Raw genomic sequence first — 15,642 nt, forward strand, 5'->3', positions numbered from 1 at the left:
ACAAATAAATATATATATATATATAATAAACACATCATTAATTTATTCCTAAAAACAAAACTACCTATTCACTTCTACCTAATAGCAATAATTTCATGTTATACAGTAGTAATGTATTTTATCAGTGAAAAACAGCTTAGTAAGTTAAAGTGACAATGTTTCTCTTGCAAATTTTAATAATTACTCACCCATTTACAATATCCCCTAATTTTTACTTCCTTTTACAAAGTAAAGTAAGTATTGTGATCACAAAAAATTTTGGTTTTCAGATTTCAATGGAAATATTCATTTTGACCATCCCTGAACCCATTTTGACTATTTTCGGCGTGATGTCTGTACGTATATACGTATGTGCGTATGTATCTTGCATAACTCAAAAACGATTAGCCGTAGGTGTTGAAATTTTGGATTTAGTACTATTGTACATTTAGTTGTGCACCTCCTCTTTTGATTGCAATCAAATGGACCAAAAGTGTCCAAAAAGCCCAAAATCCAAATACTTTTGGATTTTTGACTTCTTCTTAACTGCATTTATAAGCCTTCATTGAAAGCTTTTCAGCTACATATCATAATTGGTACTTATTTTCATTAATTCCAGAATTATAGCCAAATAAAATTTTAATTAATGAAATACTTGGATCTTACAAGGGAAATGCGCAACCCACTTCTTTGTGTAATGAGTTATGTACCAATCTGAACAAAATATTTAGTTATCTACTGACAAAATTTTATGTTGTAGATGTAAATGAATGCAGTGTAGTATAAAGTTCATAAATTTTTACCTTCTTCTCCAAATGGTGTTAACAAAAGCAAATTCTACCAGAGATCCAAAAATAAATCCAGTACAAACTATAAACCAAATTTCAGTCGCTTTAATATATGATACTTTTGGTAAAGAACTTCCAATATTTCTTGAAAGAGTTATAAATGTCAACATTGTGCTTGTACCTGTATAAATTATAACAAAGAAAATGATTAATGTTAATTTTAATCCTTTATTATATAATAAAAAGAACTACATAAAAAATACTGGATTGATACTGTAAACTTAGGTTAAACAGAACGAATGATGTATCTCAAAATTTAATAGTTTAAAAAAATCGTTACTTTTAAATTTCACTAATCACTTCTATAAATGGAATGAACCAGCTCACTTTTATGCCAATGGCACCTCTCTCACTCTCTCTCTTTCTCTCTCTCTGTTTATCCCCTAGGACCACCATAAGGTATTACTTGATGATATTATGTATGAATGTAATTGAAGTGTAGTCTTACAGTCTCAGGTCAACCATTCCCTGGGATGTGTGGTTAATTGAACCCAACCACCAAATTACACACTACAAATCATTCATCTCATTCTCTGAAGCAATACCTAACAGAGGTTCCAGAGGTTAAACAAACCAAAAAAACCACCAAAGAACACTGCTATCCACAATCTAGTATTCATATCTGTATAAAAGGAACTGCCTTTATTAATATTTCAACCTTAAACCTTTCAACTTCAAAATTAGCTGATTTGCGATGACGAGTTGTTCACCATTAGACTAACCTGGTGGGTTATGCCAGTGGCACTTACGGAGAGATAATTACATCCTACCAGTTTTCAAGCAGTTGATTATCTTCATCATTGATCAGCCATTCTGTAATGGAGGTTGGTGTAGTTATATTCCATTTAAAATAACAATTATTTTTAATAGGGTTTAAATATGATGTCGCAGTCTCAGGAATACCTGCCTCAGAAATAGTCAGCCTGAATTAATAAAATACTTAACAGCTGAGCTGTAATTACTCCCTTCCAGATTGCTGAATTAACTTGTCATTAGTAGTATAGTAACTTTTTTTATGATTTTATCCAAAGTATATTTTATACTTTGGATAAAATCATAAAAAAAGTGTAATATCAAGTACAAACATATTTATACCTAAAACTGTGTTCTCTTAAAACATTTATAAAAAACTACACTACATATTTAAGGATTTAAGAACTATGCAAAAAAAGATTGTTGATGATTGACATTTTCTTGAAAAGAAAGTAATAAAAATTTTTTGTTTTCTAAGAGAGAAATTTTTTTAGTAAGTGAAAAATGAATTTTATTGTAAAAATTGTTCTTTTATTTCTTGGAAAACTATCTCTAAAAACAACATGTTTCATTGGATAATTTCATGTATATGAAAAAGTTACATTTCTATTCTATATAAATATTAGAGACCTAAAACCAAATATTGTAAGCATCCTGATGTGAGATACAAATGACTATGAAAACTGTCATTTCTAATATAACGAGCATCCCATCTGGCTTAAAAAGGAAAGTAAAGAGTAACTTATTTTTCTATTCTCTTCTTCACTGTGCCAAAAATACTGTTGTAAACTGGTATATCAACCCTATTGAAATTCAGGAGATATTCAGTTTTACACAAATAACATATTTGCTCTTTGAGAAAACAGTTCTGACTAATCTCTCCATTACCTAAAGAATTTTTATAAAGCATAAATGTAGGAAAGACAGATAGTATAAGGCAAAAAATTAATTATTCCTTCTGTTGAGTAACAGTGCATTGCACATATGTATCCTCAAATTAACAGTGGATATTATCAAAAGTCATAGAAAAATTTGAAAATAATTGTGTAGAAAAAAGACAGATGGGACACAGCAATAAATAAACACAATCATGGCATTCAAACACAAAAGACATTTTAACGTACTTGAATATTATGAAATACACAAACACACAACTATTTGCTAAATAAACATTATATACATATACATATTTGTAATTTTCCCTTCAACTGCTACTCACAACATGCATTTTACTAATAAGCAAAAAAATTCATTCTGAGATCTAATCTTAATTCAGTAAAAATAGATTCAGTCATTACAATTTTATCCTTGCTTTATATCTTCATATACTATTTTCAATATACAATGCCTTAAGTAAGGCATAATATATTAAAAGTAATACACCCTAAATTTGAATTTTATTAAATCCCTGTTTTTGTTAAACTGTGGTTACTAAACTCTTTAAGTTATAAGGTATTATCACCTCAAATCATTAGGTTGTAAAGAACATGAACATACCAAGGTTCTTAAAATTATTTCAAGGTTCTTCTTCATTATTTTGTTGATATTAATTTAGCTAAATAGTTTTATGAATCCTAGCAATAAATTTTATAAACTATAAAACTTATACAGAACAGATTTAAAAAATATATATTTATTAGTAGATTCTTTAAAATAACTTATACGTTTTTTAAAAAAATTACCTAAAGTTGTACGTCCAGGTACTGCATTTGGGTCAAGCCAAAATGAAACCCAAGAAACTACAACAAGAAGAATACTTGGCATAAAATAATCCATAATGTAATGTCCAACTTCACGCTTTAATTGAAAATGAACTGTAAGTGAACTGTAGTTTCCAGCTAAAACATAAAATAGGAAAATAATTACATGACACCCCTTCTTATATAATATAATTAAAACTTCTCATTTCAGCATTTAATTTTAAAATCTATTATTGTTACAACATGAACACAAGATACTAATATTAAGAGGGACTGTGTGGCAAAATAGTATTCATTAAGCACAAAATTATAGTAAAAAACAAAGACAATCAAAGTAAAATTTTAATTATAATCATAAAAATAAATAAAAAAATTTAAAAACGTGTCAGCAATTTATGCAATGGAATGTATGCATTGAAAAATGCTAAACTGTAATCCTATTAGCTTCTGTCAACATTTTCCTGATCTTTACAACTCAAGAGACTGGTGCGCAGACTGCCAGATGTTACTTCTTGTAATCCTATGAATAATGCCACTAAATCAAGTGTTGTAAAGCATGTAAGAACACAGTTATACAACATTTATTACTCAAAATGATTTTGGTGATTAAATGTAAATTAAATTACATTTCATTTAAAATCTGAAAGTTATAGTTACATACAATTTTATGTAAGAAAAATAATGTTTTCTGTAATGTTACTTTAGTAACCACTATAGTCACTTGGTGATCAGCAGAAATTAAAAATTAAACTTTTTATAAAATTAACATCTCTAATATTATTCCTTACATGTAAACCCTTCATTTTTTTTTTCTATTCCCCACACCATACATATATATATATACACACACTAAACAATACCGCTGACAAAACTGCTTCTTTGTCACATTCTTAAATTAATCTTAGCAGCTAAAGAGTTGTCCAGAACCCATAGCAACACATATTTCTGTTTTATTTGTAAATACCTTTTAATATTAATATTTCTGTACGCTGTCATGGGATACTTCTTTTCTTCATAATTTCGCAAAGTTTACCTCTCTACTTTATTGAACACTTCTACATAGTCAATAAATAAAAGGGCAATGGAACTTCCTATGCTTTTCAGCTATCTGCTTAATTCAAAAATATTATCCATACATGGTTTTCCTATACAAAAGCTAGATTGTTTTTCAGATAAGTTGTTTTAACTATGAATCATAGTCTAATTATTTAGATTTTTGCATAACTTTAAATTCCACACTGAGGAGACTTATTCCTAATTCCTTGTTATTAAGGAATCATCACAATCTGATCGTGATCCCTTATTTTTGAAAATAGGACTATCAAAGCACTTAACTTTATATAAAAACAGAAAAAGAGATATTCTTTCAAAATCAGGTCATTTATAAATCCTTAATGAAACAAATCTTTTACCTAAAATCCAACCCAGGGTTAGAGAAATAATTTAAAAAATAAACTCTTGTCATAGTCCACATCAACTGGCAACTCCATTGCAACAATACACAGACTAAGGAGACACAAATGAAAAATAGTTTGGATTTTCTTTCTATTTCAATTCACTTCTCATTTTTTTGTGTCAGAGGTTTCACCATCAATCATAGTTTGAATTAAAAGTGTATATATGAGTATATTGTCAGTTAAAACAATAAATACAGAATGTATACTCTTTATAAACTATAACTATACTAAGTACATAAACTATTAGATACAGATTAGAGTTTTTTTTTATGATCATACTTTTCTGAACAAGTCTAGTGTTCAACTGACTCATGGAGCGAGAAAGTTATTTTTGGGTGCTGTTATCTTATTTTATCCTATTATTAATATTCTACCAGAGATGGATATTATGTTAAAGCAATATCAGCAATTTTTTATTTACCTTTTTTTTTATTTAAACTATAATTTATTTTCAATAATGTGAAAACTGCCTATTAGTGTTCATATTCTATTTTAGCAAGGTGCTGAGTGAAACATTTTTTTTTTTTCATTTAAATAAGTATAATTTTAGTTCAAACTGAAATAGAATTCTGATGATGGAAAGAAAGATCTTTTGAAATACTGACACGTATTACACAAACAACAAACCAGAATTAGTCACTTTTAAATCTGATTCTTTCCTATTTGGACTTATTATAGTGTCAACAATTTATTAGTTTTTATATGTCTGATTAAAAATTCAGTTTGAATAGCAAATCAAAATAATATACTTCATGATCAAATTTTAAATCAAATTTGATTTTCAACTAGGTCTTCCTTAAATTCTTTTGACACACTTGTATTAAGTAAATATTTATTTAAGCTTCAAATCGTAATAATTTGCCAGAGTATTATCCTACAATCACATTCTAAAATTCCATTACAGAACTTTAATTACACCAAATATGGAACTAATTTTAACAGTACTTCTTTTCTTTTTATAAACTTGATTTAGAAAAAACTGTATTAAATAAATAAGAAGTAAATAACCAAGTTTATTAAAAATACTTACCAAATTTTCCATGGTATTGTAAATTTCCATAAACATCATCTGGTTTAGTATCTGGAGCATAAACAACTTCACTAGAATTTGTCCAAAAATTGACAAGACTATATTCTGTTAATTGAAGACGATGATTTACAGAGACTGGTGACCCTTCTTCCCAGTCTAATACAAGTTGGCTTGTATTATAAGCCCCTATTTAAACAAAAATCTTCATATTAATGTTCTACATATTATCAGTCTGTTACATTTTAATCTCCTATGACCATGTTATGCTTCTTATTAGTCATTACATAAACATTAAATTACATCAGTATATGTATGAAGTATAATATATCTGGTGACTTTCTTAAAAAATATCCAGTAGTATAGTTTCTACGAGGGAAAAATTTAAATATTTACTCCATTAGCCTTCAACTTGTAGGTTCATTGGTGCTTTATATAGCTTTGTATACAGCAATGGTGAGTTGAAACCAGTTAATGACTGGTGTTATAAACAGTTAGCAGTACTACTATAATTCTCTATCATTTTAAATACTCCACATTTTCAGTCTATCCTATAAGACTAAGTCTTGGACAATTCATCAGTGGTGATCAGATTTTGTGTACAACTGTTTACAGCAATGACAAAGTTCAAACCAAAATTTGGATTAACAGGATGTACCTACACAATATCATATAATTTCTTTGTTCCATACGTAATACTTTATAATATTTAATATTTTACAAATTTCCATTTTTACGTAGTAATATGAAATATATTATTCTAGTACAGAAAAGAGTGATAAGAAGATGTGATCTTCATGACAGAAGAAATTTATTAATACGAAACATAAATCTAGAACTTTAATATGAAAATTGTTTGGAATAAAAATAAACTAAATTTTTAGTAATCATTGTATGGAATGAAGTGCTCTATGATAGAAAAAAACATGAACTATAAATAAATTATAAATAAAAAAATAGAAGCTTTTTAAATGTGTTGTTATACAAAAATGTTGCAATTAGACAGACTGGCAAAATTTAAAGCAAGAGGTTGCAAGACAATTGAGCAAAAAGAAATCTGTGATAAATTCTCAAGTGAAAATTGTTGAGGTAAACAGGATTAATAAATTTAATAATAGAAGAAAGTGTAAAAGATAAAAACTGTATGGATAAATAAATGTTTACATACACAAGTAAATTAATAAAATTTAAAACATATACATAATTAGAAATTTCAGACAGCCATCATTCTAAGCCTAGACTTACTGCATATCAACTAAGAGTGAAAGTACTTTGCAGAGCATTCTTTGAATTGATTTATAATTCATGAATAAATTATATACACAATGGGAAATGAATAACAAAATACATAAAAAATTCAATGTACTGTTTTATTCCAATCAAAAACAAAATACCAATAAGAAATAAAATTAATCTGTAAATCCTAAATTTGCATTTATCTTGGCAGACAAATGTTTTTATGATTTTTATTTATATGCATTTCTTTTACATGCACCAAATAAATAATTACATCAAAAACTATTTTATCATATCTATATATTTACAAATTTACTCACATTATTAAAAGCTTAATTATACCTACACATGGTAAAACATTTACAAACAATTAAAGTTAGAGAGCATACATTAAAAAATACTCACAACTTTCTAAGACAAGTGGACATGTCTGTGAATCAAATGGAAACTTTTTCAAATCCATTAAACACAATAATGTAACTTTCATCCTGAAAATGTTATACAATTATATAAATTAGCTAAAAACAATAACAGTACACAATTATTAAACAACATAAAAGCAATATAAATGAAAATAAAAGGAATGTTACATATTTATTTATTTATAAATAAATAAAGTATATACTAGAAAGCTTACAATGAAGTTAGTTTCAGTCATTTGCTTAGGATTCAAGATTAACCCATCTCAGTAATAAAATGAAAACTGCTATTTGTCTTAAACCTTACTTATTTTCTTATGAAAAGAAAAACAGTTAAAAAGTTTCTGTAATTATATAATATATTGTTTCACAGTACATTAATTTTTTATTATATTATCTGTCCCAGTCTTTCTTATGGCTATGATGCATGTAAATCAGCTGAGATACATGAAGCACCAGTCAAAGTTGCTATCTCTAAGAGAAATTATATTCATTTTATGAGTTTCTATAGTGAAATAGTTGAGTATAAATATAGAACTGAATATCATCCGTATTTCAGTGAAATTGGCAATTTATATCCACCTGTATGTTTTGCTCAGAGAAGAGAAATCATTTTACTTCTCAGTTTTTCTAGAACTAGTTTTTTTACAGAACAGTTTTTCTGGAATGCAGTTATTGTTATTTTTGAGACCACTATGTTTTTTTGTTTTTTGGAGTGAGTAGTGACTCATGTCAGCTGCCTCCACCCATTATTGTTGTGATACTTAACATGGAATGATTTATTAGGATTTATAAAATTATCCAGTCTACCTTGTGTTATTATATTTTATCTTGTTACCAGAGAACATATTACACCATTTTAGTTTTTTTTCTGTTGACAATTAAACATCTATAGCTTGTTCCCTCAGAAAAATGAATAGATATGTTGAATGTCTATAAATGAATTAAAGGAGAGGAAACCCAATAGCAGTCGTTCCTTTGTATTTTGTTTTTGTTATATTTTGTTTTGTTTTGGCTGACACCCTGCAACAACTGTAATGGCTGATAATGAAATACATTTTTTCCATAGCATAACTGGTACTTGAACCGAACCTCCAAATGATAAGCAGAGATCCTGCCACTCTGCCAAAGAGATCGGTGTTAAAAATATAATGTTTTCATTTTTATTTTAAATCCATTTTCATGAACATTTATAAAAATCCATTTTCATTTCTTTTTCATGAACATGCATCACCATTCTTTTGTATATCCCAGCGAAAGTTTTAAAATCCTGATAGCTACCATTTCCTTTTAGATCATATATAATTTTTATTCTTTTCCAACTCGTTCTTTTTTGCACCTTTGCTGATCCTTCTAGCACTGTTTTAATCAATCCTTCTTCTCTCATATCTTATAACAGAAAGTTTCATAATAGCAAAACAGGATGATGAATGATAAGTAAGTCAAGAAACAAAGAATAAAGATTTAAGAATAAAGAAATGTGTTGTTACAGAAGAATACCAAATATTATGAGGGTTGATAAATTATAAAATTAAAAGATTTTAAATCAAACTAGAAAGAATTTTGGGAAGAATCTTGTTATAAGAGTCATAAGGTCCAGAGGTAATATATTAAAGCATCCAAGTTTAGTAAATTTGGTTCTAGAAGAATATGTAGAAGATAAAGACAGTAAAAACGGATAAAATACATGAAGCAGCTTATTGAAAATGAATGTTGATGCAATGAAATTGCACAGAAGTGAAAGGAATAGTTAAGTGCATCTAATTAGTAAAATGACTGCTGATACCAAAAGAAAATGGGGATTTAGGTTACTGTTTATGTTACCATATCAGAATAAATTTGGTTTCATTCATCCTAAAAGTAATCACTTATTGAAATTTTTATTATTGACCATCATAGATTAAGAGATTTTTAAATTACATTTATTCACTATTTGGTAAAATTACAGTTTTGTATACTAATTTTTGCATAATTGAATAAAATAAACTGCTGACATACTTTAATTTGATACATTTGTAGTAAATAATGTAAACACTTCAGTTTCATTGTACATAATTTATTTTTAACGCATATATTAATTAATATTCATCAACTTCAAAAATATTTTCTTATTTAATGAATTTTCTTAATGAATTTTTGGTTTTTTCTTGATCTATTACTTTTCTTTTTAGAAACAGCAAATTATAAAAAACAGTTCCATAGCGAAATAGTACTCATTTATAATTTATAATTTTTTTAACAGACATGAGTATATTGAAGTTTAAGGAAAGGTGACAGCAGAAGTATTGGAGATTCCAGTCATCCACCAGCTCAATCAACTGGATCATGTGGTGGAAAATATGGGAAGAGGATATGCTATCAGTAAGGTTTTTGATAAGATGTAGATGAATGGATAACAGAAGGTGCTTTTCTAAATCCTGTCCCAAAATTAACTGTTTATAGGAGAGGATGAAAACGAAGTTGCTATATTTTTGTTTTTGATTGAACTGCTGTTTGATTCATTTAGGTGAAAATTACTTTCATAGTTCATGAAAAGATAAAAATGCATCCAATTTATAGGTTTCCTAATTGTTTTCATCAATTATTACAAATTACCTTGTATTACTACATACTACATGTACAATAATTCTAAGCATATATTCAATCTGAAAGTTGTAATTTTTACCATCCATACCTAGTTGAATATAAAACAGTTCCATCAGGTTGTATAGAGACAAGAACATCTGGTCGACTAGAACCCATGACATGAGATTCATGCTCATTGACTAAATACAAATGTGGTGTCCAAACTTTTTCTCGTAAAATTCCTTCACCTTCTAGAGTATCACTCCCATCATGGGCTAATCGCTCATCCAGCCAACGATATCGAATAACAATGTGTGCTGTAAACTGCTGCTCATGTTATTTAAAAAAAACAAAATACTAATATTAGTTTATTATGAAAATGTAGCTGCAAAATAGTCATAAAATTGAGTACTTAAAATAATAATAATAATAATGATTGTGTCATAAAATCATTAAATCATAAAATCTATAAATCTAGAAATATATATTTCTAGATTTATATCTACAACAGAAATGAATATCCAATACGTTTGTGTTTACTAATATAGAAATCTCTAAAAATAAAATAAAAAAGGAAAATGAACATGAAAGTCTCTACAAAACTAAAAGTGAAAAAGTGAGTAAAGAAGAAAGAACTGTATAAAAAAATTCTTATTGTGTTTTATAAAAGATAATTGTATGAAATTTATTATATAATTCCAAAAGAATAATTATTAAATTTATTCTTAAATTTTCTTATATTCTGTAAATAAGAGTGTTTTTTTGACTTCATTAAATTTTGTTAGCAATTTAATTTAATTTGCACAGTTGTTTCAAACAAGTTGATATATTTTAGCAGTACCATAGATTTGAATAATTTATAAATACAATTAGAACAGTTAGAAAAGTATCTGCTGGAAAACCAGAAGAAGAAGAGGGAGGTAGTTGGATGAAGTGAAAGATGATTTGAGGAGGATATGAGTGAGGAGATGGAGGAGAGTTGTTGAGAATTGGGGTTTGGAGGAAAGTAGTGCAAGAGGCCAGGCTTCTCCATGGCTATAGCACCTACCAATAAGTATAAAATACAATTATTCTTTATAAATTACTGTAAATGGTTTATTTCTTCTAAAATTCCCATATTTTCTGGGGCATTCAGAAAACATTTTAATATCTTGTTTATATTAAATTATGAATCAAAATTATGTATAATCATGCCCGTGGGCGTGTGTGTGTCTAATATATATTAATGTAGTTTTGAAGACATCCTGATTCCTGTAGGGAAAGACACCCACCTTGTGATGATCCTAGTCACTACACCATCCCTTCTGTTCTTAGCCCTGATGGGCTTTACTGGAGGTTGTCTTATAAACTCTCTAAACATGATACCAATCATAGACATCAGTTTGGCCTCTAGTCAGGATTCCACTGATACAAATGTCTTGGCAGACATTTCAATCAGTGTATTTATACAACTTATTATCACCTTTGTTTATGGCTTCTTCCATCCACAACTATCTACCATAATTTACAATGTTAAACTGACAAATTAACCAATTTGTTGAAGCGCTATCCCCCCCCCCCACCTTCCTCTAACACCAGTGGTTTCACTCAAATACTCCTCCCATATCTAACTTTAATTAGATTATGCACTCAAAACATTACTTGATTGAATTTTTGAACAGCAAATATACTACTCTCATACCAACAAAACAAGTGTTGATCACAACAACAATTTTGTCCTACAATTCAGTTTACTCAAATTCGTTTTCATTTACTTAAAAATTAAGAACAAATTCACAAATTTAATAAGCTTTTAATGAAAACATACCCTATATCTCTTTCTGCTCTAGTCTGCTTTCAGGAGCAAGGTCAATGCCTACATCATTCTACACTGCAGCTCCATCACAGAGTTCTTCACAAATCCATTCTCATCTTAATCGTAAATACCTCAGCTAACTGGAACTCGATGCCAAAATGCCTATCTTGGCGAAGTAAGCAACTGGCAGGCCCCTAGCCACCTATGTTGCTATTCTACCTATACATCCATAACAGAATCAGACCCCCTCAACTATCCTTTGCAAGGCTAAGAATTTCAGGAAACCAGCAACTATGTTCCATACCCTTTCAGTTTTCCACATAACTTGCAGATCAAAATCAGAATTAATCCTCACAAGCTATCTAACTACTTTGGTACATTCAGTTTTGTACCTGGGGTAGACATATAAAACATGGCGCACATCATCAATGGCCCTACACTCCGGATACAAGCCTGAATTAATCAAACCAAATTTGACCAATCTATCTCGAAAAGCACCATGTCCAGATAGAAACTGTGTTATATGTCAATTGAACACTTCTCACATCAGAAAAAATAAAATGTATGTAACAGCAATCAGATGATTCAGTTCATCTGACCTGCCTTAAAATTGAAACCTTGGTTGTCTGTTTCTTTTATGCACCCAGAGGTAAGTTGGCCAGACTTAAACTGATAAACTCTTTAGCTCCAGTTTGCAATTTTTGTACAGCTGTCACACAGAAAGAGGCAGGTACCAGACAGGAATGTATAACTGTTCCCATCAAATTACTCATTCATTAAGAGAGTATTAACTCAAAAGATTTGTACATCCATAACATGGACCTTCTAGTGGTGTAAAACCCCACTGAAAAACAATTAAGAAGAAAAGGATCAAGAATATACGAGAGAATTGTATATGATAAAGAGATAATAAACCATGGACCAGGAAACAAGACAAGCAACTGCCACGAGAAGCTTCAAGCCTCTTTCAGATAGTGGCATATATCCTGCCCAAAATTCCTCAGGAAATTCATGTATTTGGTAAAGACTCCTTTCTTCCAATTCCAGAACTTCCTCAAAACCCATTATAACACAATCTTAAGATGGAAGCAGTACATTACTGGTCAACAATTTTGAAAAAATGAGCTTAAATGTTTGTTGCAACATATTGCTTTTCTTCTAGATACTAAAGAACCATCTGAGGTAAGCCAAGTGCTTCTTTATCCCAAATTTTGGAGAGCCATGTCTAGAATTGAGTGGCGTGGGGAAATACTAAGCTGGAATAAATAAAACATTTTTTCAGATCCCCTTTGGAAGATATGTAATGTGGGCATACCATTACACAAACACATGGTAACAGCGAATTATTTTTTTCTTCATTTAAAAAAGTTAAATTATTAAAATTAAAAAACACAATAAATATTTTTACATACCAAATTTTGGTCCTCAATAGATCCTATAAAATAAACGTATATACGACAGAAGACTTCTGTAGGCCTAGTGTCAAACGGTGGAATAATATCAGTCTCATTATTAGAATGATCTTTTTCTGGATGTAATGATGATGATGATGGGTTTGGACGTGCGTACATGTCATATCTGCATGGATTTATCAACCAATATAGTTTTTCCGTTTGCGACGCATTTTTGGCCAAAACTGGACAAGTATCCCTTGAAAATAAAAAATGTTCTCTTTAATTTTATGATAGTTATAATACTACAACATTATTACAATTAACAAACCTTTACAACTATACATCAGCTTAAAATCTAGTTTGATTTATTTCCATTAGCTTCAATATAAAGTCTAAACTATAAAAATTATCCTCTATCAAAATTTATGAGATTAATTCCTCATCTTGGTTAAGAATATTTCTTTATTGAAGCCTATTACTGAAGCTAATATTTAAAAAAAAAAAATCATAGCTTAAATTAAAATCGGCAAAATTATTCATCTCTGGATGCCAAGAGGTTCCTATCACTGCATTACTATCTAGTAGGGAAATTTAGTGGAAATTAAAATATATAAGTGAGTAAGTAAAAAATTATTCTACTCATTGAGTAAAATTTTGAGTTAGAATCCTTGGTTGGATCCTCCCACCTCCTTACCAATTTGTAACTAAAATTAAATGACATCAATGATCCATTCACAAAAATAATCATAAAAATTTCATATAAATTACTTGATCTGGTCTGAAGATATCAAGGAAAATGAAAACTAATATAAACAATTAACGGTAAGTGAAAAATTTGGACTTATTTTCTTCTACCTCTGAATGAAATTTACCAAATACATAACCAAAGTGACATATTAATCTAATGTAACTTTCTGGGTCCAGAAACTACAAAAAAGGAAAAAAGTGTTTTTTCCCAACCCTTTTATGGGAGTTTGAAAAAGGCCAAAAATCATCAAAAAAAAATATATCTCAGCTATCTAAAGGACATTTTAGGTTATGTGAAAAAATGTGAGTAAAATTTTGAGATATGGGAACCATTGTGACCGTACTCAGCATTCCTTTGACCGACCAGTTGTGGCTAAAAATAAATGGCATCAATTTTCCATATAAAGAAACCAAAAAATTTGTAGATGATAGATTCATAAAATGACAAATTTCATCCAAATCAGTCCACCCACTCTGAAAATATCAAGGAAAGAGCAGGCCAACATATGTATGTACGTTCATTAATCCTTTTGGAATTTTTCAATTTTAAAGTTGTGCGTTTTGATTGAAGAGGGCTGATGATCTGTAAAAATCCCGACATACAAAATTCGACCCGATTAGCATTACTTTCCCTCATATAGAATAACGTCTAGCTACATAGTGTAACTATGTAGCTGGGAAGGTAAAAATAAAAACCCACTGATAAGGTAAAATTCAAAAGCATTTAAATTTTTTTTTGTTCATGTTATGCAAAAATCAGTTATATTAAATTATGTCCAAGGCTGTAAAACAAGTATTTCTGTTAATGTCTTGTCAACAATTTTACAAAGAATACCGTTAAAAGGTGGAAACACCTAGTACAAAAATTATTATTATTTTTTTTTTTTAATTCAGAGTTTTGCAAAATAATCTAAAAAAAAAATATTTTGAATAAAGTTCCTTCCATTTAACGAGTAAATTAAATGAGAAACAAAAATTTTAACGATAACCTGTTTTCAGATTATAATCTTCTAGTTACTTTTATTTCTATGTAAAAAACTAAATACGATAAATCTTGTGTATTTAAGTTGAGTTGCCCTGTTTGTAAGATTGGCCATGACTCGGATTTAAGAAGTGCGGTAAGAAATAAGTAGGTTAGTATGGTACAACTAAGAAAGAGATGTGTAACAATAAATTCATTAAGGTCTTTCAAAGTGTTTTGGGTCAAAGGTCGATAATTATTGCAAAACATAACAGAACTTACTCTAGATTACCTTATCGTATACCCTTTCCACACCCTCGTCAAAGTACCTTAGATAATTTCTCCCCCACTCCCACATACAAATAATAGTAAAATCAAAGTAAGTATAGGTTAATGGCCGTGATCTCTAAACTTTTTAATCGATCACAAACGATCTACAATGACATTAATATATACGATCACGTTCAAAAAAAAAATTTATAAAAAATTAATTTGATCTAAATTTTAAAAATAAATGTTAATTAAAATCGTTATCAATAGCTATTTAATTTAAAGTTATTGTAATACTTAACTTCAAAGGATTTTTGATAAAAGAAATTAAAAATATAACCCTGTTCTTATTATGATCGATATTTCAAGCTAATGATTATCCAGGGTCTCGTAATTCTGAAAAAAATATTTTACTTATAATTGCATATTATATTTATATGTAAACAATTTTTTTTGTATAAATTATGTGTAAACAAAATTAATTATTCGGG

General features: G+C 28.7%; 1 protein-coding gene across 1 annotated transcript in view; it reads right to left on the reverse strand.

Moving 5' to 3' along the window:
- Window positions 1-15,642, reverse strand: part of SecCl (Secretory chloride channel) — an 88,414-nt gene that overhangs the window by 7,817 nt on the left and 64,955 nt on the right. Inside the window, exons 2-7 of the mRNA XM_075366750.1 lie at window positions 13,192-13,429; window positions 10,094-10,311; window positions 7,406-7,488; window positions 5,768-5,953; window positions 3,263-3,418; window positions 783-948 (exon numbers count right to left, since the gene is read on the reverse strand). Of these exons, the coding sequence (XP_075222865.1) occupies window positions 783-948; window positions 3,263-3,418; window positions 5,768-5,953; window positions 7,406-7,488; window positions 10,094-10,311; window positions 13,192-13,429 (1,047 nt within the window). The remainder of the gene's footprint in view (window positions 1-782; window positions 949-3,262; window positions 3,419-5,767; window positions 5,954-7,405; window positions 7,489-10,093; window positions 10,312-13,191; window positions 13,430-15,642) is intronic.

Source organism: Lycorma delicatula, chromosome 5 (assembly GCF_047948215.1).
Source record: "Lycorma delicatula isolate Av1 chromosome 5, ASM4794821v1, whole genome shotgun sequence".
Classification (NCBI taxonomy): Eukaryota; Metazoa; Arthropoda; class Insecta; order Hemiptera; family Fulgoridae; genus Lycorma; species Lycorma delicatula.